The 27,101-nt window shown below is 38.2% G+C and overlaps 1 protein-coding gene across 1 annotated transcript in view; it reads right to left on the minus strand.

Annotated features, from left to right (window-relative positions):
• The window catches only part of c20h2orf81 (chromosome 20 C2orf81 homolog), a 104,567-nt gene that overhangs the window by 25,529 nt on the left and 51,937 nt on the right, over window positions 1-27,101 (minus strand). Inside the window, exon 2 of the mRNA NM_001386385.1 lies at window positions 2,417-2,670. Within this exon, the coding sequence (NP_001373314.1) occupies window positions 2,417-2,656 (240 nt within the window). The 5' untranslated portion in view covers window positions 2,657-2,670. The remainder of the gene's footprint in view (window positions 1-2,416; window positions 2,671-27,101) is intronic.

Raw genomic sequence — 27,101 nt, forward strand, 5'->3', positions numbered from 1 at the left:
GTTTCAGTATAAAGCAATTAGTTGCATCACAAGTTATCCAGAGTTTCATGCAATTTCGGGTGTTTAATTTTTAACTTTCGACTTCTGTTGTAAGTTGATACCGCATGGCGAACAGAAAGAAAATCCTACGCATTTCGTGACTCGGTGTTCCTTTAAGGTAATAAAATCACTGCTTAGGCCACACGGTAGAATTTTAATAAGAGTATAATCTTTATCATATTAAAATCTGAATATCAGAAAGTCTCTGGTGAAGTCGCGAGCTGTCAAAGACAGGGCATTACTCTGCCTTTCAGCATGAGCCCTCCAAGTTTAGCGTGTTTCCTCATAAAACGCAACGAAAGTGTATGCTTTGCATTGTTGTGTCAGAATCCTTGTGAAATACAGTAATACTTTAGGACGCTTAGTTTAAGCAAATTTGATGAACGTGATCATGCCTGTTGAATCTGAGGGGAGTCGCTCCAGTATGGAAGGCCGTCGGGGCCATCTGCAGCGCGTTGTGTGTGTCTGTGTGTGTGTGTGTCTGTGTCAGGCCCATTAAGGGGTGTCAGGGGTGGAGTGCGCGACGTATCTGAATAGGGGCGTGTGCGCGCGAGATGTACCTGAAGGACGGTGGGGGTGAGTTGCGCGCGACATAGGCTACCTGAAGAGCTAGGAGGGATGCGGGGGAGAGGGGTGTGCAATGTATTTAACGACCGGTTTGCCATTCATTTTGCGGGCATTTGAGAGTCTCTGTGCACTTGCGGGATACTCCTAGTCTTAGCAACTGGATGAATGTAAAGGAGGATTAAGCTAAATTGTTTCTACTCTATAACTAATGTTCTCAACTCACAGCAATAAAACTTTCAATGAGTGCAACAGTTTGTATTCTATAGTTTATTATTATAAGTTTTCATTTTCCATATCTGCAATTCCTGTATTTTGGCATTTTTTTGCAGTCCACTTAGAATCCAACATGGAAATCAATGTTTTCTTTATTGGCATTGATTGTTTTGAAATTTAAATGTCATTAACATGCCTGTGTTTTAATTTCTTTAATAAATATGGCTGTTAAGCCAGGATCTTGATGGTTTATTGTGGGTATGTTGTTTACATGAAGAAATCTGTTTTTGTCTTGCGTATACATTAATTTTACATTTGAATAGCCAAAATTACAAGTTTCAGTATTTTAAATGCGATTAATCGCGATAATTTTTTTTTAAAAGGTGCAATTAATTAATATTTTTTTTTTAATCGATTGACAGCACTAATAAATACACAAAACAGGGGGCAGCCTAAAAAACTTACAATTGCAGGGTAGCTGATAAAATTGCAATAGTGATGAATAACTTTGCAACTTAAAATAAGTAACTGATATAAACTATTATTTCATTGCCAAGGAAAAAATTTTTAAAATAAGAAAGACTAAAAAGAACAATACAATTTATTTTCTATTACTAAAACAAAAAGAAAAAAAATAATAGAATTAAAAGCTAATTCAAAATGCTGATACAGATTTTATTGGTAATCTTTTACAATAAGTTTGTACTTGTTAATGTATTAACAGGAACAAACAATAAATGCATTAATGCTATGAGTGCTACAGTTGCTACATTTGTTCTTGTTTCATTCATGCCTTAACTAATGATAAGAAGCATGAATTTTGATTTTAATAATGCATTACTAAATATTGAACTATGCTTATTAATTCAGTACAAGTATTGTTTATTCTTAAGTAAATTAACTAAATGAAACTTTATTTTAAAGTGTGACCCTTTTGATAATAGCTAAAAAAAAGTACAATAAATTATTATCTTGATAATTAAAATATGAAGACTCTACAACTCCATATTTAACATTTAACATATGCTTTGCATAAAAAAAAAAAACTGTGAAAAAAACGGAATTCACTGTTGCAAAACAAGATATGTAACGGAGGCCAGCTAGTGAAGTGCTGTGCAGGTAAATCTCACTCCTACGACCTCTAACGCCCCATTCACACTGGGCTTCAGGGTCAACGCTTGACTGAAGGTGTGTCTGAAGTTGGGGCTGAAGCGATCGTCATAGCAGCATCAGCAAATGAAATTTAGTCAGCAATAGGCCACTGTCTAGCAGGTGTATTTGCATACAGCGATTTGATTGGCTGACACTTCCATCAGTGCTTGAAAAGTTGAGCTAGTCCCAACTTCTGCAGCGAGCAATACCTTTGAAGCGGCGCCCAGAGGTCCAGATTTCATTCAAAATGAATGGAAAGTGTTGACACTGACGCCCCGTGTGAATTGGGCGTAAAGGTGCCCGAGCGACAGATGCTAGGGGCTATGGTCTTTAGCCTTCTTGTTAGAGCAACAGACTCCCATGCGGAAAGTCGCCATTTCGATCTCAGCTCAGAGTGGGTTAAGTGGTGTCGGACTGGTGGGTTTAAAATTCATTCTCCACTCACCTGTTCTTTTAGATACAGCTGAAAGCATCTGTCCATCACTCCCTCCAACAGTTCTGCTATAATGTCAGCCACCACCTCCTCATCCTCCTCTTGGCTGATGATGCTAGCCCAGCTGGACGGAGTCAGGCGTCCTGGGGCAATGTCCACCGTCTCAACAGGTTGGACCACAGGGGAAGCATTAACTGCAGCAGAATCAGTGCGGCTTTTATCAGCCCGCGATTTAGCAGCAGAGCGACGCATGGTCTTCTATTCTCCTATACATACGAAATCAAATTAAAATACATTTTCAAGTACTTTTGAAAGAAAAAATTAGGCTACTTCACTACATTCCAAAGCTTTTTATTCCATCACATTTTATTATCATTTGCTTAGAAACACAATTCATTTACAGGGCCGTAGTCAGGGGGGTTCGGGTGGTTCAAATGACCCATCCCTCACTAACAAAGGTCCAAAATTTATCCTATGCGCAAGCTCATTTGTCCGGTTTTGACTGCTATGCCATAATAAAGTGTAAAAATAACCACCGAAGAAGGCTTTATGGCCAGGCAGAATACTCTTTTGGCTGTTGCTTCTGACTGTGGAAAGTTAAATGTGTTGGCTAGTTTGTGTTTGCCTAATAAACGACAATATGGCTAGTTTTTAATCAGCATCCTTTTTAATGATATATGATGCAGCAAATTTGTATTTGAAAAATAAATATTATTCTCATTTTTTTTTTTTTTTTTTTAAATCTTTAGGAAATGATTTTGGTACATCAAAAAGTGTGGTTGATGACCATGCGAAAACCTAATCCATCAAAAAAATAGTGCTTAAAAAAGGATTTAAACCTCATAATTTAATTAGAAAATGAGGCAAGTAATATTTTAAGAAAAAAGAACCACCCCTTTCAAGCTGTCTATGGATCTGATTCATTCATGAACTGGTCCATTTGCATCTGTATTAGATATCTTCAGCAAAAAAATATATGCAAAGATGCCGTTTTTAAATTAAAAAAAATAATAAAATAAACAATATGTGTTTTGAAACAAGTGAGGAGAGCAAAAGTCAATGATTCATTTGAATTATTTAGCCTGACATGATTACAGTTCCAACATATTTCAAATGTTTCTCAAAATCAAATATATTGTGTTCAAAGGGAAACAAGTTTTTGTATTTTTTATTCAGAAATTTAAAAAGAATATATTTTAGAGCAGTAATCACAACGCACTGGAACCATGATATTTTTATCCGAGGTTATCAAACTGAGAATCTTATATCAGCCTGTGCCTAAATGTGTAACAAGAACAACTTAAAATAAAGTATTACTGAAGAAATGTACAGCACATCCAGTAAGTGTACCCCAGCACTTTACTTTCTTCCACATTATATTATATTTTCGAACAGGATAAAATTTACTTTGCTCAAAATTTACTAAAAATATAACATAAACATAAAATGTGTAAAAAAAGAAAAAAAGTTTAATATAGTTGAATTCAGAATTATTAGCCCCCCCCTCTGTTTTATTTTTCCCCAATTTCTGTTTAACAGAGGATATTTTTTTCAACACATTTCTAAACATAATAGTTTTAATAACTCTTTTCTAATAATGGATTTATTTTATCTTTGCCACAATGACAGTATATAACACTTTACTAGATATTTTTCAAGACACTTCTATACAGCTTAAAGTGACATTTAAAGGCTTAACTAGGTGTCAGGAAATATGGAGACCCAAGCGCAAGGGAGAAGTTCAATGGATTTATTGAACAGAAATAAATCAACAATTCTGCTTCTCTGGGCAGTAAGAAAACAGTCACTCCAAAATAACACAGGCAGTCAGAAATCGACCCTCCTCTGGTCGTAGTAGGACTGATCAAACTCAAGACCCTCTTGGGTTAGCAGTAGAAAAGTAGAGACAGACCTCAGGGAGCCGAGAAGATGAGACCTCACACGATCGTGGACTGTGGGCAGAGCAGAGGTGAGCCAGAGCACAGATGAACGGATGATAAGTGGTTAGATAAACAACATAGGACTAGACGAGACGGATTGTAAATGCGTAGATATCTTGAACAGAGAGAACCAGTAGCACACGTAGCTCTTTGAACACAGAATCAATTCACTCGCACAGAACAAGGGAGAAGGGGAGACAAAATAGCTACAATAATCAGGGAGAACAGGTGAGAGGAATGGGGACGGGGAAACAAGCAAATTGATAACAGGTGAAACAGCATACAAATGATAATACACAAGAGGGAGACAGAGAAGACACAAAAACCCCGACAGTATTCCCCACTCTCAAGAAGCGCCTCCTGGCGCACCAGAGGAGAAAGACTGGCGAGAGCGAAAGAAGTCCTCGATGAGCGAGCGGTCCAGGATGTCCCGAGACGGTATCCAGCTTCTCTCCTCAGGACCATATCCCTCCCAATTGACCAGAAACTGCTGACCACGAACCCGGCGCCTTACATCAAGCAACTTCCGTAACTTGTAGATAGGAGGACTATCGACAACAATGGGGGAGAAGGGGAGGGAGGGGAACTATAGGAAGAGTGAAAAACGGGTTTGATACAGGATACATGAAACACCGGGTGGATGCGTTGCAAATAGGATGGTAGTTTAAGACGGATAGCTGCTGGATTAATGATCTTATCAATAGTGAACGGACCAATAAAGCGAGGTACCAATTTACGAGACGGGGCTTTAAGGGGAAGATTACGAGTGGAAAGCCAAACCTTTTGCCCACAGACGTAACGAGGGGCACGAGTGCGGCGACGATTGGCAGAACGTCGAATACGTTCACCGGAGCGGCGGAGCGCGGACACCGTACTCTCCCAAGTGCGCCTACAGCGTTGTATAAACGCTTGAACAGAAGGAACAGCGGTTTCTCTTTCCTGAGTAGGAAAAAGAGGCGTTTGATAACAGAGGCAACAAGAAAATGGTGATAAACCGGTAGATGAGGACGGTAGCGAATTATGCGCGTATTCAGCCCACGGCAATTGTTCACACCACGAAGAGGGGTTACGAGCGGCAAGACAAAGAAGTATTCGACCTAGATCTTGATTAGCTCTTTCGGTCTGGCCATTAGTCTGGGGATGATACCCTGAAGATAGACTAACAGAGGCCCCAAGCTGTCTGCAAAATTCTCTCCAGAATTGTGATGTGAATTGCGAACCGCGGTCGGATAGGACATCAACTGGTAACCCGTGAATTCTGAACACGTTGTTAATAATAACTTGCGCTGTTTCACGGGCGGAAGGGAGCTTGGGCAACGGGATAAAGTGGGCCGCTTTAGAAAAGCGATCAACGACAGTGAGAATAACAGTATTGCCTTTTGACGGGGGAAGACCTGTTATGAAGTCAAGCGCAATATGGACCAGGGGCGAGACGGGATGGGGAGAGGTCGCAATAATCCGGTGGTTGCGGAATTACTGGATTTGTTCTGCGCGCAAACGTGGCAAGATTTGACAAAGCGTCGGACGTCTTGAATCATAGCGGGCCACCAGAAACGTTGACGGATGACGGCTAACATCCTCCTAATGCCTGGATGAGCCATTAATTTAGAAGTGTGTCCCCAACGGAGGACAGCAGCGCGTAAAGGTCTGGTGACAAAGAGCTTACCCGACGGACAGTTACGAGGAGCTTGGGTGCGAGTGAGCGCTCTTTTAACAGAGTTCTCGATACTCCAGGATACGGCCCCTACTACCATATCAACAGGTATGATGGGTTCGGGGAGAGGTTTATTTTCTACAACCGCAAATTGACGGGAGAGTGCATCCGGTTTGATATTCTTGGTGCCCGGGCGATAAGAAATGGTGAAATTGAACCGATTGAAAAATAGTGCCCAACGAGCTTGACGTGCGTTAAGTCTTTTAACAGATCGAATATATTCGAGGTTGCGGTGATCTGTCCATACAATAAACGGGATAGAGGCACCCTCAAGCCAGTGACGCCATTCTCAGAGCGCGAGACGGATGGCGAGAAGTTCGCGATTACCGACATCATAGTTGCACTCAGCTGGAGTGAGACGATGCGAAAAGAAAGCGCACGGGTGAACCTTGTTATCTTCCGCGGAGCGTTGGGAAAGTACGGCGCCTACACCTACATCGAAGACGTCAACCTCCACTATGAATTGTCTCTTGGGATCGGGGGTGATGAGAATAGGGGCGGATGCGAACATCCCTTTAAGACGGTCGAACGCCTGTTGCGCAGAATCAGACCATTCGAAACGAGTCTTGGCCGATGTAAGCGCCGTGAGAGGAGCAACGATCTGGCTAAAGTTACGAATAAAGCGACGATAAAAGTTGGAAAATCCCAAGAAACGCTGGAGAGCGATGCGAGACTCAGGAATGGGCCAATCGGTAATGCCGCGAAGCTTTGCGGGGTCCATACTAACACCCTTATCCGAGATTATATACCCGAGAAATGGGACAGAGCGAGTATGAAAATCACACTTTTCTGACTTGACGAAAAGACGGTTCTCCAACAGACGTTGGAGCACACAGCGTACATGTTGGGTGTGAGTAGGTAAATTTGGCGAAAAGATGAGGATGTCATCTAAATAGACGAAGACAAAAATATTGAGCATATCGCGAAGTACGTCATTTATGAGCGCCTGAAATACAGCCGGAGCGTTTACCAGCCCGAAGGAAAGAACCCGGTATTCAATGTGACCAAAGGGTGTATTAAACGCCGATTTCCACTCACCTCCAGCCTTAATTCGCACAAGGTGATAAGCATTGCGCAAGTCTAATTTGGTGAAAATGCGAGCTCCTTGAAGGATATCGAAGGCAGTAGACATAAGCGGTAAAGGGTACTTATTCTTAATAGTGATCTCATTAAGTCCGCGGTAGTCAATGCATTAGCGTAAAGAGCCATCTTTCTTTTTGACAAAAAAGAAACCAGCAACGGCTGGGGAGGATGACGGAACTATAGTACCCGCGGCTAGAGACTCGGATAAATATTTATCGAGCGGCTCTCTCTCGGGTGCGGATAAGGCGAAAAGACGCCCCCGAGGTGGAGTGGTACCTGGGAGGAGGTCAATACTGCAGTCATATGGTCTGTGAGGGGGAAGAGCTTCGGCTCAGGACTTACTGAAGACCGCTCGCAGATCGTGGTAAACTTCAGGAACACCTGAAATATCTACAGGCTCTTCCTGTAACACAGAAGGAGAGGAGACAGGAGACACAGCAGATACAAGACAATTTGCATGACAGAACAAATTCCATGAGACAATAGACCCCTTAATCCAGTCTATTTGAGGATTATGTTTAACTAGCCAAGAATGGCCCAAAACTATAGGTGTAGAGGGGGAACAAATAACAAAAAAGGTTAAAGTCTCTCGATGATTGCCAGAAACATGTAAACTCACCGGAGAGGTGAAGTGAACCACTCTAGACAAGACACGGCCGTCTAGGGCATACACAGTGGGCGGGTCCCTAAGGGGCTGAAGTGGCACTTTATGTTTAGCGGCAAAAGACTCATCAATGAAACTTTCCTCCGCGCCGGAATCCAGCAGCGCGGAGCAGGAAACTGAGGACCCCTCCCATCAAAGTGTGATGGGTAGCAAGGTCCTAGTCGGAGCGTTAGGGGACTGTGTAGAAGCGCTCGCCATGAGGTCTCGACTCACTGGCGAACGTTGGCTTTTACTGGGCACACGGAGAAACGATGCCCAGAACCTCTGCAGTTGAGGCACAAACCCAGATGAATGCGCCGTTGTCTCTCGGAGGAAGACAGGTGAACCCCTCCCACCTCCATGGGAACTGAGGAGGAAGCGCGCCTCTCGAGAGGTTTGGAGTCCTGCGATGGGGAAACCCCTCTGACGTCAGTGTGTGGAGAGCAAGCGCGTCTACGCATTGCCAGGCGCTTGTCCATCCGGATGGAAAGCTCAATCAGAGAGTCCAGATCGGCGGGAAGATCGTGAGCGTAGAGTTCGTCCTTTAACAGGGCATTCAACCCATCCAGAAAGCGAGCAGAAAGGGCGGCTTCATTCCACCCGCAAGTAGTGGAGAGGGTGCGAAACTCAATCGCATAATCGGTTACGGGGCGGTGACCCTGGCGGAGAGTGGATAGAAGACGTGAAGCTTCCCGACCATGAACAGAACGATCGAAGACCTTCATCATTTCTTCTTTAAAGGCGTCAAAGTGGGTACAAATCTCCGACTCGGCCTCCCACAAAGAGGTTCCCCATTCCCTCGCTCTGCCCGACAGGAGAGAGATGACGTATGCGACACGGGCTCGATCCTCAGCATACGTATAGGGCTGCAGGGTAAACACAACCTCACATTGGGTGAGAAAAGCCCGGCACTTTGTTGGCTCACCCGCGTAAGTGGATGGATTGTTGACCCTCGGCTCCGAGGAAAGGCGGGCCGGCTGTGGGGATCCCAGGTTGTGACGTAGCGTGTGAACTTGACTGGATAGGTCCGTTACTTGCGCAGCCAGGCTCTCTACAGCGTGTCTTGCAGCGCTGAGTTCTTCGGCGTGTCTGCCCAACATTGCTCCTTGATGTTCGACCGCAAAGCGGATTGGAGACTCCCTCGCTGGGTCCATGGAATGGCGAGTGAATTCTGTCAGGAAATATGGAGACCCAAGCGCAAGGGAGAAGTTCAATGGATTTATTGAACAGAAATAAATCAACAATTCTGCTTCTCTGGGCAGTAAGAAAACAGTCACTCCAAAATAACACAGGCAGTCAGAAATCGACCCTCCTCTGGTCGTAGTAGGACTGATCAAACTCAAGACCCTCTTGGGTTAGCAGTAGAAAAGTAGAGACAGACCTCAGGGAGCCGAGAAGATGAGACCTCACACGATCGTGGACTGTGGGCAGAGCAGAGGTGAGCCAGAGCACAGATGAACGAATGATAAGTGGTTAGATAAACAACATAGGACTAGACGAGACAGATTGTAAATGCGTAGATATCTTGAACAGAGAGAACCAGTAGCACACGTAGCTCTTTGAACACAGAATCAATTCACTCGCACAGAACGAGGGAGAAGGGGAGACTAAATAGCTACAATAATCAGGGAGAACAGGTGAGAGGAATGGGGACGGGGAAACAAGCAAATTGATAACAGGTGAAACAGCATACAAATGATAATACACAAGAGGGAGACAGAGAAGACACAAAAACCCCGACACTAGGTTAATTAGGTTAACTAGGCAGGTTAGGGTAATCAAGCAAGTTATTGCATAACAATGGTTTGTTCTGTAGATATCGAAAAAATTGCTTAAAGCGGCTAACAATTTTGACCTCAAAATGTTTTTTTTTTTTTGTTATTTAAACTCCTTTAATCCTCGCTGAAATATATATATATATTTTACTTTAAAATATGTATATATATATACCTTGCTTTTAATTACATGAAACGTAAAAAGCATATATATGCTAGACAAGCAGCAACCTCCCCCTCTCCCTCAGGAAGCCAATACGGAAGTAACTAAAACTGCAATTCATCCGAACTTCCGCTAGTCCTGGCCGCTCCTGGCTCCAAAATAGAGCAAATTTCAATTGAGCCCACTGTTAGAATGGCCAACTTTACAGCAGAAAAAAAGGTGTTTACAGCCTGGTACAAAAAATATTTTGGTTAATACAGCTAATATTACCCTTCATGACAACTGTGAATGGGGTGAATTTTTTTATAACTTATCCGTTTCCTTTATATTAAGTTATATTAAGTTTGCATAATTAAGGGCATGGCCACTTGAGTGACAGCTAGGTCTCGTTTGTTGCCGTCACGTCACCTCAGCTGAATCCTGCAGATCAGCCACTGAACTCGGCATATTTATCGTATTTCTGTGTTGTTTTATGTGGCTTTACACAGTCAACTGCCTTTTGGACTTGTTTCCTACAATTATTAGATGGCATGGCATGCTGAGTGCACTTAATTGTGCTCACAAATCATTCATGTGGCCTCCATTTCCCATGTGAGTAAAGTTATATACTTATATACCATCTTTATACATGTATTTGTTTTATTTAAGATCATTTATCGTTTATATTTTTATTTAGAGCTGTAATGCACTTCAGAATCTGACAAATTGATTAGCTGTAGGCTCTAGAACAGTCATATGAAGTGTTGTCATACAGTGTTATGCTGGATTTCATCAATAGTCTTACATTAATTAACACAGACTATATCTGAAGTGTTTGGAAGTAATTTTGCGTTTTCTTCCTGTTGAAAAACGTCATGAGAACAGTGTTTAGTGGCTCAATGTGTTACAGCAGTGTTTTTAAAAGTCTAAACACTTTATTGATATTGTACACAACAAAGCACAAGTGGTCAGAATACAAATGAGTCACAGATGATAAAGTATTAAGCGTTCTCCCAAAGTAAAGTGAGTCTGAACCAGGTCCAAGCAAAATGCCAGCAGGTGTCTGTAGCTCCGCTCACTCTCTGCCTATTTGCCCTTGTTTGGCATCCCACCATGGGTGTGATGACGCGCAAACAAAATGGCGACGGTTGGCTGCGCCTACTTGTGGCTTCTTTTGCGCTCTTTAGAAACCTATGGGTGACGTCACGGACACTACGTCCATATATTTTACAGTCTATGATGCTAGAGCAGTAGTTCTCAAACTGTGGTACATGTACCACAAGCGGTGCGTGGGTTTCCCTCTGGTGGTACACAGAGGAATTAAATATGTGATATGTACATGCTACATACAGTTGAAGTCAGAATTATTAGCCCCCTTTGATTTTTTTTTCCCTTTTTAAATATTTGCCCAATGATGTTTAACAGAGCAAGGAAATTTTCACAGTATGTCTGCTTAATATTTTTTCTTCCGGAAAAAGTCTTATTTGTTTTATTTCGGCTTGAATAAAAGTGATTTTAAAAACATTTTAAACTTAAAATTATTAGCCCCTTTAAGCTATATATAAATATATATTTTTTTCTATAGTCTACAGAACAAACCATCATTATACAATAGGGGGGCTAATAATTCTGACTTCAACTGTATATTTCGAAATTGATGAAAAATGGTTTACATATCAATATGATATGAATAGCCTATATTTCTGAGGTCCAGGCAACATTTCCAGGTGTTGATGAATTGGCTACTATATGTAAATACTTTGCATTTAAGTACAGGATTTTTTTTTTTTTTTTTTACTTTTGAAAAACATTTTTCTGGCCGTCACCTATCGGCATAATATTCGACTTAAACAACTGGACTTTCACAACACGAATTCATTTGAATATATGGTTCTCAAAGCTGACTGTCTTACAACTATCCTGCTCTACCGTCCTCCAAAAGCCTTGTCCAGCTTTTTTTTCTGAACTCAGTGCACTGCTAACCCTGGCTTGCTCATTGTCATCTCCTATCCTCCTGCTTGGTGACTTCAATATTTATGTTGATACTGCCTGCTCTAATACCACCCAGTTACTGTCTGTTTTTGAATGTTTTAATTTAACTCAACATGTCTGCTTTCCAACTCATACCCGCGGACACACCCTTGATCTAATTTGTACATCCAAGGGGGATATCACTTCCATTTCTGCTTATGAAACTGGCATTTCTGATCACAAACTTATTGACTTTAGCCTTAATCTTCTTTTGCATTCTAAATGCCCGAAGACTACTATCTCATACCGAAATTTGAAAGCTATTGACACTGTCATTTTCTACTTCTATTGTCTCTTCGAACCTCTCTGATGCCATTAATATCTCTTCCCCGTCTATGATACTATCTAACTATCACTCTATTATTTCTGAAGTCCTGCAGCAGCATGCTCCTATTAAAACCAGATATGTCCCCTCCACTCACTCTTCTCCCTGGTAACCCTTGAGCTCCGTACTCTTAAGGCCACTGGTAGACAGCTTGAACGTCTCTACAGGAGAACCGGTCTTACTGTTCATTATTTGGCTTTCCAAGATCATCTTAAATCCTATAAATCTGCTCTCACCTCAGTTCGTTCTAAATTCATCTCTGCTACAATTAATAAATCAAGCAATAGGCCAAAATCTCTATTTAATACAATAAATAAACTTCCCACCTCAAAAGGCCTTAGCCTCAACTGAGTTTTGCTGCTCCTTTTTGGATTATCTGCTCGATAAGACTAATGCTGTCCACCAGTGCTTTTCTACTGATACAGAGCTCAGCCATCCCTCATGTCTTTCCAGTCACTCTCTGTCCTGCTTTTCACTGACGACCCCTGATTCTGTCTCTAAGCTAATATTGAAATCCAGCTCATCATCATGTCACCTTGATCCTACTCCTATCTCTCTCCTAAAACTCTGCCACTCTGTTATCTCCCCTGTCATTTCTCACTTTATCAATTCATCTCTCACCCATGCTTCATTTCCTCTGCCACTAAAAACTGCTGCTGTCACACCTGTGCTTAAGAAACCCAAACTTGACCCCTCGATTCTATCTAATTATCATCCAATTTCTAATCTACCTTTCATATCTAAATTACTGGAAAGTACTGTTGCTACCCAACTCCAGTCTTTTCTAGTTGATAATAATCTCTTGGACCCTTTTCCATCTGGTTTTCGCCCCTCCATAGTACCGAAACTGCACTTGTAAAGGTAGTGAATGATCTATTGCTTTCTGGTGATTCTGGCTCCTTGTCTATATTACTTCTACTCAACCTCAGCTCTGCCTTTGATACTGTCTCTCATGATTTACTTATCTCACGTCTCTCTGATCTGGGTATTTCTGGTACTGCTCTCTCTTGGTTCTCTTCATATCTCTCAGATAGACAATTCTTTGTCTCTGTAATGGATTTTCAGTCACCTACTGTCCCCCTGAAGCGAGGTGTTCCCCAGGGATCTGTTCTAGGCCCACTATTGTTCTCAATATATCTAATCCCACATGGTCTGATTCTACAACGTCATGGTCTTAACTATCATTTTTATGCAGATGATATTCAACTTTACTCTGTATGTACACCTACCTCATTCGCCCAAATTGACAATATCTCTGCTTGTGTGAAGGATATTAATGATTGGTTTACCTCAAATTCCCTGAAACTCAACATGGACAAAACTGAGATAATTTTTATCGGCACCCCAACACTTACCAGCAATATTTCCACCAGTTTTTCCTGTGAGATTGCTGTCTTGTACATTAAAACATCCACTTCTGTAAAAAATGTAGGTGTAATCTTCGACTCCACACTCTCTTTTCAGTCTTATATTAAATCTGTCACTAAATCTGCATTCTTTCATTTACATCGCATTTCACAACTGCGTCCCTTCATCAGTAGCAAGGATGCTGAGACTAACTGCTTTTCCACTATCGTGCCAAACCGTTCTAAGAACACTTCGGTATGGTTACGGTTGTTTCTCCACAGAGCCTGGAACGGCGCGGCACGATTACAAACCGTTCTCGGCCCGGAATTCTCGGCACGGTTAGACAACCGTGCTGAACTGTGCTGACAGATTCTGTGTGTTGACGTCGCGACTCGGTTGCTAAGCTACCACAGCTGGCTCAGCAGAAGCGCGCTAGTCATCAGACATCCTCAATAAACTACAGTACATTTAATATAAAATAAGGATCCAGGTCTAAACGATACAGTTTGAAAAGGGTTTTAAAACCATAGAGCAGTCTCTGGCAGAGAAGTGAATAACTCATCACATTCTTACGAAGATATTTTATTCATTTAAGTTATTATTTTATTGACTTGAATACAAACCTACTTCGCCTGCCTGAATGTGAGTTTATTGTACGCAGCGCTGTATTTCACAGCACAAAACTCGCTCTGATCCGGGAGAGACATGCCAGCGACTTGCGCTGCTGACATTTTTTTCCTGCTGCGCATTGAATAAAGCGAATAAAGTCACGCTTAGCATCGTCGATGTCCAAATTCCACAACAACATCACTATATCCATGGAACACGAACTTGCAGACTCTTTTAACAACTAGGAAATAATTGCACTTTTTAATTCAAAGCCAGGACAGCTTGTTAATACCGGCGAGACCACCTGAAGCCGTCCAAAAGACTTTGCTTGAAAGCTTTACAGAGTGAAGTGGATTTTATACTCTTTAAGGTGTAAAGTTAATATATATATATTCAAATTGTATGTATATAATCTGCTTGTAGACTTGCATACCATTAGAAGAATTACCATATCACAAGAATTGGATAAGTTATATAGTTACCAGGTTTGGGTCAGGGGTTAACCAAGTTGGAAATTGAGGTCAGGGGTTAACCTAGGTGGAATTTGTGTGACATATGTAGAAATAAGGGAAAAACAGATGACAGAGGTGGAATTTGGGGTCAAGGGTTAAACTAGGAGGGATCTTGTGTAATATATGGAGAACAAAGGAAAACAATTGTTGTCAAAGTGTATTTAAAGAGGCCAGCACATTAGTGATGAAGAATTTTTCAGACAGAGATGCTACTGGGGGTCTCCTGAAAGTTCTCCTTTGTTGTCGACAATAAAGTATATTCTTCTGATATTCATAACCTCCAGACTGAGTTTGATTTAGTAAGAGAAGAACCAAGAAAACCACTACATTTGGCACCCCTGGGTGGGCTGGAAAGGAGCAGGACTGGTGTTACTGTGCATGCTGGACTGGAGAGAAAACACAAATATGTGGCCACAATAAAAAACGGTAAGCGATTTTATGCTTATTAGTTTGTGTTTTTTCTGCCAGGACCTGCTTGTACAGGTAAATACACTTGAACTGTTTCTCCAGTTTTAAAGAATAAAAAGTAAATGTAAAAAAGATATTAAAGAAAAAAGGGGTTTTGAATAACAGAAGAAAAAGAATTTGCATGCAAATGATCTGTGTTTTCCTAAGAAGGCCTTGATGGATAGGATAAACATTAACTAGTAACTGTTACCCAGATTTGGGAAATTAATAATGATGTAAGAAATGCATAGAGCATTTATAAGTTTTAAGAGAGAGTCCTTAATGTGTGGTAACAGTTAAGAGATTAAAGCAGATTAAAGTAGAGAGATGCGCGCTAAGACCTACGATACCGCTTTGTTAAATGAGATAAACAAAGGGCTGCATGGGTAGGCAAGAAAACCTGTGGTTACCGCTCTAAGGTTAGAGGCTGCTCGGACAGGTCACTCAAGAGGAGTGTAGTGTAGAGTATTTATTTAATTGTAGTGTTTGTTTATTTGCTGCTTCAGGTTGCAGCAAAATAGTCCACATTGGTGTGCAGAGAAGACTGCCTTCCTCCTCCTTGAATGGAATGAGGATGGGGGGATGCAGCTCCTGTTACACTGAGTGGAGGAGAGGAGTGAATGAGAAGAGGAAAAGTAATAAGATTAGAGGTGTGAATGCGTTTAAAAGTATGTTTTCAATAAGGAGTAGGTTAAAATAATGATTATAGTAGATTATATAAAAGGAGGGCTGCATAGGTGTGGTGTGATATAAAGAACAATAGGAATAGTGATTGATGCAGTTTAAGAGAAGAGATTATGATATACAGAGAAGAGTCTCCTAAATTAAAACTAATGGAACATGTTGCATTTGAAAGACACAGAGTAAAAAGCAGAAGAATATACTAGTTAAACATTTTTCTGAAATTATCTTTGTGTTTTAAGTTTGAATATGTTAAAAAAGAACAATAGGCAGAGTGAACTTAAATTCCTGACATAGCAATAGGTAAAAGACAGTTTGCCCCAGGATGGGGGTAAGAGAGAGATTTATGGTGTCCATGTGTGAACAATAAATAGATTATGTCTAGTTACAGCACTAGGGAAACAGAGAAGAGGAGAGTAAAAGAGAGGAGATCAAACTATAGATAAAATAATGACATAGACTTTAACATAATTGTGGAAAGAATATAAGTTATTACTGAATAGATATATTATAAAGTAGTATAGTAAGATAAATGAAATGAGGAAGTACTAATAATAGAGTTATATTATATAGAAAAGAGTTTTGAAACTCTACTAATGATAAAGAATAAATGAGGCCATAGTGATCAATATTTATAGAGATTAAGGAAGTATGGAGTAAAAGAATGTATTAATAAACCAATAGATTTACTAAATAAGTATGAATGAATAACATGTAAGTTAGTTCTTTGATTGAGAATAAAATAGAAAAAGAAAACTTGAAAAATGAATATTGATTAATTGAAGATTTAATTATAAAATGTGTAACAAAATAAGCTTTAAAATGTATAAGAAAACCTAAGAGCTAAAAACTCAAATTACGGAAAGGAAAAAGAATAAAATAGAAATAGGAAAAAATAAGTCCACTGTTTCATAGATAAAAATAGATGTTTAAAATATGCTTACAATATAGGCACATTGATCAGATAAGATAAAAAGTAAAAAGCAGTAAAAATTTGAAGAAATAATTGACTTTAGAGAATTTGTTTGTATTTAAGGGCAATACCAATGTTTGTTTCATCTTTCTCAGTCAGCTATATCATCTATTTGTAGTAAAGTACAGTGATTCAGATGAAAATCATAGAAGCTAGGTAAATGTTAAAGTATGTGTTAGAGTGAGTTAAAAAATAAATTTTAAAGTTTATGCAGTAAGAAGCTAAATTGATAATTATGCATTGCACTTCAAAAATGAAAAATGCTTTTAGTAAATAAATAGGTGAATTTAATTAATAATATGAACCCTGAGCTATAGCAGTAATGATTTTGAAGTTATATCAGATATTGGGCCACCATGTAATACTACTGAATTAAAACAAGTATGGAAAAACAGATATGGAAATAAAAAATGCAATACTAAAATACGTGGCAGAGAAAATAAAAGATAAGATAATGACAAATGGCAAACAGAAGAAACATTTAATGCAAGCAGTGAGAAAATAGAAACTGAGTATGGAAAATGTTAGGGAAATTAAAATTCGATGTAAAAATGACTGGTTAGTAGAGAAACACTAGCATAGATGAGGAGAAATGTAAAGTAAAGCATAATCTGAAGCTAAAGAAATTATTTAGAAGAACACTGAAGAAATAGAAAATTAAACATTTACATATGATAAAATGATTGTGAATTAGAGAAAAATAAACTGTTAAACCGTAAAGAGGAGAAAATAGATGAGAGGAGTCTTCATTTGATGAAAAATAAATGGGAAAGAAGGAAAGACTTTTATGAGCTAAATTTCATATATTACTTAAGAGGACATAGGGATGGACTTTGGGGGACTGTGGTCTTTTACCTACCATACATCTCTGAGTGCACTAGCAAATGGAAAAGGTGTTTGAAAAACACAATGGACAAACTGTTGGCTGTGGACATTTGTGAAAGCAGTGAGGCAGGCACTGCATGCCCAGGAATTACTGAGGACTGGAAAGGCTACTTATGTTCAGAGACACTAAAAAGAGGCAAACAAGCTAATGATGAACTGATCAAAGAGAAAAAGCGCTCCACCAGAACTTTACAACAGCTCAACAAAAGAAAAGAAGCCAGCACTAAGAGAGAAGGGGGAAACACTGTGCCCTGATATGGACACCACAGAAATGACTGCACCAATCTATGAAACAGTTGTCTTCTCAGGGTGTGAGGAGGGGGAGTCTGGCAGTCCATCTCAAAGCAGTCGACCTAGAGTCCAAATTGAGTACAATGTGACCACTCAGAGGGCAAAATAAGAGCAAAAGTGTAGCTACCCATTCTTGTATCAAATCAGACTCCTGTCAATTTGATAAAAAGAAAAGTATCAGGTAAACTGTAAGAAAAGTCTTAGATGATAATGTACAATGAAACTTTAAATGTGTAAGGTTGAAATGATAAATTATGAAGAATGTTAAATTATTTTGGTTCATTTTCATAGGTTAACTCATAGAGATTAGTGAACATAAGAGGATAAATTATAATGGATGGTGGTGATAAAAAAGACAGTTTTTGATAACTTAAAAAAATTATAATTTGGGTTAGAAGTTGGAGTTAAGTATTTAGGTTAAAATTAGGGAAAACTTATTTTGAGTAAACTAAACCAAGATTTGAGAGAAAAAATTATGTCAGAGATTAAGACAGAAAAGTGATTTATACTTGAAGAGAATGGAAAAAAAAAAAAAAAGTGAAATGAATTCACAATACTGAATAGGTCAAAAAGTAACTATTCTAAATGTACTAAAAGAATATTTGAAAGAGAAAAGTGTTTAAAAACAGAAAATAGGTTGTTTTACATATGTGAAGAAATAATTAAAAACAAAAAGGATTAAGGACTAAAGATGAATAATCAGATCAGATAGAGAGGAACCTATAAAGAAATCCAGTGATTTTTCAGTCAACTTGTAGAAAATTACAACAAAAGTTTATGAATAACCAGTTTGATGTGAGAACAGGAAGGAATTAGCAGCTGAAAATGCTGAAAAGTGAAAAATGTTAATTAATAGAAAATGCAAAATAAGAAATAGCTCAGAAATAAGAAATTACTTAGGTGTCAAGTTTTAATAATTATTATGAGTTCAGGACATTAAGGGAAAACAAAATTAACCAGCATAGGGAGGATTAATTAAAATTAAACCAGATGCAGGTCTGTTATATGCTGGAATAGGCATTATTGAAACTTTTGAGAACATAGCAATAATAGAAACATTTAGATATGATATGGCATTTCTAAGTAAAGTCAATTTCAATTCGGTTGTGATGGTGTAGGTGACTGATGAAATGGATTCTATTTGAATTTGATTTGAATTTAAATTTTGATTATGGCATTAGTCAAAACAGGCAAAAGTAAATGTTGTAAAATTTATGATTTAAGAACAGTCAGTAATAGAGAATTTCTTAGCTGAGGTTCCTAACACGCACTGTACTTAAATTTTTAGTTTAGATGCCAACTATGTTAAAGTAATTAATTGATTTCTGTTTAGGTTATTAACAGAGGAGGGTAGACACTTGGTTACACTTAAAGTAAATAGGCTGATTTACATAGTTACATACGTTAGAATGCATAAAAGTATTTAGAATATTTCGTGATGGATATTGTAACGTGTAGGATTTAGTTATCTGCAGGTACATCTAGCTCAAGCTAAGTAAAAGACAGAAATAAATTTTTTTAGGGATGATTGGTTTAGTGTTAACAAGATTCTGTATCTATTCCAGATGCAATAATAACTGATAAGATGATAAATAAGAAAATTGATTTTTCATTAAAGAAAATAGGGTAGCAGGTCTAACAATAGTATAGAGTCACAACCTTAATTAGATTATAGTACAAATAAACAACGTACTAGTCTTTATGAACATGTGTAGCATCAAAGGGAAGCAAAAAAATATAGGTATGATTTTTGTAATAGAAAGTACAGATTGTTGATACCACAGCATTTCTAGATATTGTCATTGGTGATGTACATGGATTGAATCAAGAGTGAATCAGCAAGCAAAATGATTTGAAAAAATGATCTCCTTTTTGAATGCAGTGATTAGTGAATCGTTGTACACATATGGCATTTGTGCAAAGTAGAATGTGAGTAAAAGATCAGCAATAGGCCTAAGGGGATATTCAAGAACTTGATTGTGGATGTTGTGAAATAATGAAACTAGCTTAGGGCAAGAGATACAAACTTTTGGGCATGACAGTTTTGGTAGATGAGTGAAGGTAATTCCATCAGCAGAACAGGGAAGAAGGAACAGTTATTACATTTAAGACAAGAGAAGTCTTAGATTTGGAATAACCTCTGAAGAAAGTTCAAATAATGTGTCTGCATTTAAAAATAAATTAAAGTAATTAAAGTCAATTAAAGTGAATAAAGCTAATTAAGTAGATAAATAAGTGGATATATAATTCAGTGAATAGATAAATAAATGAATTGATAAAGTATTGGAAATAAAGAAAATTGAGAAATTACACATAATTGTAAGGAATGATTGAAAGAGCTAAAGATGATACATCAAGGCCTAGTTTAACAAACTATGTTAAAATGATAAACTCAACTGGATTGATTTGTTGTTACCTTTTGCATTAATAAGTGATTGCATGAAAACTGACAGAAACAAGCAACTAACATTGCATGAAGTACTATTGGGTTGACCCTTGCATGTAATAATGTATTTAACCTTGTGGAATGTTTGGAGAACATTTATAATGCATTGGAAAGAAGTTTGGTCTTTTTGATGAGGAAACTAATTGCCATGTGCAAAGCAATATCTGTACAGGAAACCAGAAAGGACCAGAAGCAGGAGATTAATCCGGTGATCGAGTATATCTGAGGTGTTCTGGAGAAAGTGGAGTGAAATCAGGAGAAATGGACCTTATGCCAAGGTTACCAAAGGGGATGCCATCAACTGGATACCATCTGGACCACAGCACAAGACAGCCAAAGGAAAAACACTCCAGCAAGAGAAAGTTAACGGGAAACAGAGGAGGCAGAAAATCCCAAAGCTCAAACCAACGAATTGCAAAGTGTGGCAGAAGCAGTTCATCAGAACAGTTAAAAGAGTAATTCTGATTATATACCTGAGTGAGAAATACAGAAGGTGCCACAAATTCAAGTGATGATAATCACCACAACTTCAGGTTATAGACTCTCAACATAAAGTCTTTAGCAACACTTTTTAAGGCTAGAACGAAACAAAGAATGCTCGCAAGTATGTGCCAGATTTAGGGTCAAAAAGATGAACTAGTGCTAAACATTTTTATAGTTTAGATAAAGAAGAGGATGATGAAGAGGATCCATGCCTTGGGTGTTAAGTGCTAGTAAACCTCTACCCCAAAACGGCGGCTCTCTACGATACGCAAAGTATCTGGGCTGAAGATCAACGTACTCTACTGATTATGTTTTGTGGGTGTTAGATTAGAATATTGTGTTGTGACCATAGATTGGGAGATTGTGCATGTTTATTTTTTGTTTTAGTTTTATTCTTTACTGTGTGTTAAGTAACCATGACCCCCAGAAGCAAATGTATAACCACCTGTATGCTTAAAACAATACCTCTTATGATAACAACAAAATAGAATCGAGTCTTTTACTGTGTCCTCGTCAATAGTGGGCGCAGAAGTTTGGCTCGATTTTATTCCAAAGTGCAATTACATGATCTGGTCATTTGTAATAATACTGTGACATATATTGGTCATTAGATAGTATGGCTAAGGGCTAGATCATGGAGTTGCACTATGGGCCAAAAAACAAGAATATTAAGACTTAAAGTCTTAAGAGGAGGGATTATATGAAGTGGATTTTATACTCTTTAAGGTGTAAAGTTAACATATATATTCAAATTGTATGTATATAATCTGCTTGTAGACTTGCATACCATTAGAAGAATTACCATATCACAAGAACTGGATAAGTTATATAGTTACCAGGTTTGGGTCAGGGGTTAACCAAGGTGGAAATTGAGGTCAGGGGTTAACCTAGGTGGAATTTGTGTGACATATGTAGAAATAAGGGAAAAACAGATGACAGAGGTGGAATTTGGGGTCAAGGGTTATACTAGGAGGGATCTTGTGTAATATATGGAGAACAAAGGAAAACAATTGTTGTCAAAGTGTATTTAAAGAGGCCAGCACATTAGTGATGAAGAATTTTTCAGACAGAGATGCTACTGGGGGTCTCCTGAAAGTTCTCCTTTGTTGTCGACAATAAAGTATATTCTTCTGATATTCATAACCTCCAGACTGAGTTTGATATAGTAAGAGAAAAACCAAGAAAACCACTACAAGAGCGGCACTGTAATTGTCTAAGGTACTGTTGTATGATTTATATTATAGCATATGCACTAATAAACAAGTCAAAAGAATGAATGAATTAAATAAATACGGATTCTTAAATGTCAGTATTGCTTTTACTCAAAAAATATCAATACGTTTTGACAAATGTTTTCATCATTTCAGCTATAGGCAATTATATGATTCAGTTATACATAAGTTATATGACATTTATGAGGCATGTAACATGTTTCTGTGTTTTTTTTTTTTTTGTGGTGATCTTTAATATAGCTACGCAAATATTTTCTAAAACGTCTAGCAATAATTCGCCTACAGCTTGTTAGTTAATTATGAACAGAAAATAATTATAATAATAAAAATAAAATGATCAAAATACAAAGATAAAAGAGAAGCATTTTGCTAAATATAATAGTGCTTTATATGCTTTAAATCCTGCGATATATGTGTTGTTTCATATTCGTTTTTTATTTAACTTGCTGCATTCGTTATTTAATGTTTAAATAGTAAAACAAATTACAGCCATCGCTTAATTGGTTTCATTTTACCATCAAAATGTAGTATATTTTATATCATTATCAACTTTTGATATAAAAACACAGTGTAATTTAATTAATTGTTAAAAATGAAATAATTTATGTGCTGTGTTTTTATTAGTGAAAGTGCCCGCTCACCTTTAAAAAGGCCTGTCCAAAATTATATTTTTGCCACTATAATGCAAATGCACTTTTATTGTTGTCTTATCATTGTTTATTTTTCTGTTATGTTCAGAGATTTTAAATATTATTTATTTCCCCTCCAATTATTTTCAATTATCACGTTACATTTTGGTAATTTTCCCTCCAAATAAAATTTAGCCAGAGCTGTGCAACATATAAAAAAATAAGTGTGCACATGTACCTATATTTAGCACCCCTATTTGATAGAGCGGCATAACAGTGTTTAGTCACATGGTTGCTTTCGCTTTTATGAAAAAAAATAAATAAATAGTTTTAAATTAATAATAGTTTCCTTATTTAACCTTAATTGAACAAAGTGAGCCGTTTACATTGCGTTACCAAGGCAACTACTGATGCGTTTTGTGTAATGTTTTAAAGAGCTTTGTCGCAGCACGACAGTGGAAAATGAAACCATATCTGCTGTCTGGCCCGGTTTGACACGGAATGGAACAGTTCTGTTTAAAGAACGATTCAGCACGATAGTGGAAAAGCGGCTACTGTCATCCATGCATTTGTCTCCTCACGCATTGACTACTGTAATGCTCTTTTCATTGGCCTGCCTGCCAGCCTCATCTCCAGATTACAGAATATTCAAAACTCTGCAGCTAGAATACTCACTCATACCAAACGTTCTGCTCACTAGGCTTGCCACGATAGACGGTGTTGACGGTGATACCGGTTTTAAGACGCAACACCGGTGACATCACTTTTTCACCGTGACACCGTCCCCCCATTTTTTTTTTTTTAAGTATTCGTTTTTTTTATTTATTTAAATATTTATTTGAATTAAATGGGAAACATAATTCTAAATAATTTACTTAAGACAAGAGCATGCACTATAATTATCATCTGAACATAGCTGCAATGCGTCATATTATCACATCAAGAGAACGAGAGGAGTCAAATTTACAGAAAGAGAATGGTGGACGGATAAGTGTCAAAACGCAATGGAAAAGCGCCTGTTTGGCTATATTTTGGGTTCAAACCAAATGCAAAAAGAGAACCTGAAGACGTTAATGAGGCAATCTGCAAACTTTGCCTGACAAAGGTGGCAGCAGTTGGAGGAAACACAACTAATTTATACACTCATTTTCAACACTTGATGTTTAACTATGTGTGGGTCGCGGGTAGATAAGATCAATAGCCATAAATACGCAACGCATACTCTCATTTTAAAAATCACGCGACCACCATCTCACAATGTTTAATAATAAATTAATTTTTTTATTTATTAAAACAAGACTGATTTAGCAATGTCGCGCCATTAATAAGCCAACTGCAGAGAAACAAAGCAACTCGCGGCAACAGTCGTGAGCACTTTTTCCGAAGTTCAGCTGTTATTTTTTGCAATTGATTATTATGCGTTTAATGTAAAAAAAATCTATAAAAAATAGGCCGACAAGAGTGTGGGCTAACCTGTGTGTGCGTGCGTCTTTTATCACTGAGGACGCTCTCTTCAAAAACAGAAAGTTGCTTCGTCTGTCTGGCAATATTTCGGCTGTTAATAAATGAAAAGTTAATTTAGATGAGTCAATATTAAAAATTGCAATAAAGTAACTGAGACTTGCGGCCACACATCAAATCTGAGGTCTGATCTCATCTCTCTCTCTCGCTGTCATCCAGACACAGACGCCAAACGAGTCAAGTCGCAAAACTGAGGCTGGTACCAGCTGACAGGTAGAATAGCTGAAGCCTTTGCGAAATCTGTCAGAATACAGCACTGAAATAAACAGGCATAAATGTCTTTGAGCCAGAAAGTCTATCTAGGATATCTGTCAAAACGCAATTGGAGCCGTGGAGGAGTTGTGTAGCCATTAAATTATATTATTTCTAATAAAATGAAAACCAAAATAAACTATTCGTTTAATAAAAATATACATAAACGCAAAAAAATCAAAGGGTGGCTAGTTTGTTGTAATGTGTTTTAATATTAATAAAAATGTCCTCAGCCTATTTAAGTTTAACGGTTAGCCTATGCGCCGTCAATAGGCAAACCATTTAAAAAATATTATTTTACTGTGTACTGGGTTATAATCTATATTTTACAATAAAAACTAAACGTAGCATGTCTTGCTGTCATTTAGAACATGTAATTCATAACACACCAGAGCTGTGGATCTACAGTATGCAGTGTGTTAACTTAGGGCGGTGTTGGACCATTTTACTGAGCACCGAACTCCAATCCGAGGAAGATTATGTTACTCGATATACAACATTAACTTGAGAGATTTTAAAAATAAAAGTTTTTTTTAAAAAGGAACAACGTGCAAATCTGCAACAAATAAAACTAAAAATAAAACCTCTTGCCAGTGCTGTGTGTAATCCGCCACTGACAGTGCACGCCCTTATGCAGCGCCTGTAACTGCCGCTTTTAAGAGAGATCAAAGCTGGTATCATAACCAAAAAGCAAGATCATATAGTTATAAATATGCCATAACAATACTTATCGAAATATTCTACATTTACATGTTGTTTATTGAGATTGTGTGATCTGTATATGATGTCTGAACTTTACAGAAGCTGTAAACTGACACGTGTGCGGTGATGTATAGCTCTGACAAGGCGCTTTAATTCAGCCTGTAGTCTTACCATTTTTTTAAACAAAATTACATTTATTAACATTTTCATTATTATTTTTTATTTATAGTTTATATATAAAATGAGTGCCATATATAGTTTATATATAAAATGAGTGCCAACTTGTTTAGTTGTGATCATTATGCAAGGATCATATTTCTTGTACGATCTCTATTGGCTCCCGGTTGCATACCGCATTAAATTCAAAATTCTCCTTCTTGCATTTAGACCAGGGGTGTCCAAACTACAGCCCGCGGGCCGGATCAGTTTTGTGGGGCCCGCAAGGTTTTTGATGAATATTAATAAGACAGGGGCTTAGCACCAAATTCTGGGCCCTGTACCCTCTCAATAGCCCCGTTCACACAGTGATACCGGTAAATATCTGGAAAATTTCCGGAACGACTTTACCGGTATATTCAAAAAAGCGCTGTTCACACAGGCGAGGACGTTACGGAAATTTTATGGAAATGAGCATTCACACATCCATTCCAAAATACTGGTAAATTCTGACATCATTCACCACAAATGAGCTTTAAACGGCTGCGCTTGTGTTTGTAAACATTTGACTAAATTACAAACTCTGTGGATGATCAATATTGTGAACAACTTTAGCAGAATCACTTTCGCATGTCGAGATGTTCATAATATGTGCGTGTGCAGGCGCTCACAGGCAGTTTCACAGGCACACGAAAGCTTGAAGGTAAACAAACAACGGCTTATCATAAGCATCTCATCGATGATTATTTACACAGTTGGCATTAAGAAGAACATATAAACGTTATCTGACTAACTTCTAGCAGCTAAATATGTCTGGAAAATTATTCAAAGGCTTTTATTCTCACAAACCGCGCGGACGTAAATGCGTCTGACTGTTGTGATTGGCTAAAGCAGACGTCTCACGTCAGCACATTCTAAACGTGCACGCGCTTATTACGGCAATCTTCCATCTGCATTCACACAGTGCAGCATTCCAGCAAATTGCCGGTGATGTTACAACTTCTCTTTCCGGAAAATAGCCAGAACGAATTTACCGGTATTTTCAAAAAGGACCTGTTCACACATACAACCTTTCCGGAAAGGTCTGTATGTGTGAAAGGGGCTAATGTCAGTCGGCCCCCTACACATTTTTTTAAATTATTTGAATATAAACATGCACAAATAGTGTTTTAATCTATAATCAAATCAGATTATAATAATGACTGGTTCTTTCATTCACCACCAAATTGATGCATTTGGTCTACTTGTGCTTAAATACCTTTAAACCGTAGGCTACATCGGGTTTGTGTACTGACATTTTGATCCATGATACTGATGCAAGTTTTGATTTAAAACATTTATTTTTGAACAGGAGAACACAAGACAACTGTACCCTCAGAAACGTTAGCTGGCCTGGCCCATAATTTACTTACAGCAACAAGCAGCCTGGTTGACAAACTAAGCTAAAGATTTAAGATTAGCATACATACATTACAGGGCTCGAAATTAACTTTTTTACTGGGTAGCACTGGTGCTCCCAACTTCAAAAAGTTAATAGCATCCCAAAAAATTTAGGAGCACCCATTTTTTTTGTAGTTAAGTGCTGATCTTGATTGTTAATGGCCGATTTTGATTAGCACACGTACATCTCGGAGATGTCTATTTGACGTCTGCATTCACATCTGCAAGACATCTACAAGACGTTTCCTATCAGATGTGAAATAGACTTTTATTAGACATCTTTAAGATGTTTGCGATTCAGAATGTGTGTAAAACTGACATCATACAGACGTCTGCCAGACGTTTGTATACAGCAGGTGCTTTCCAGATCAAGAGATCTTTGACAGACATCTTGCAGACGTATACAGACACAAAATATCTAATACAATGGCATTTCAA

This window comes from Danio rerio, chromosome 20 (genome assembly GCF_052040795.2).
Source record: "Danio rerio strain M-AB ecotype USA chromosome 20, GRCz13ab, whole genome shotgun sequence".
NCBI lineage: Eukaryota > Metazoa > Chordata > Actinopteri > Cypriniformes > Danionidae > Danio > Danio rerio.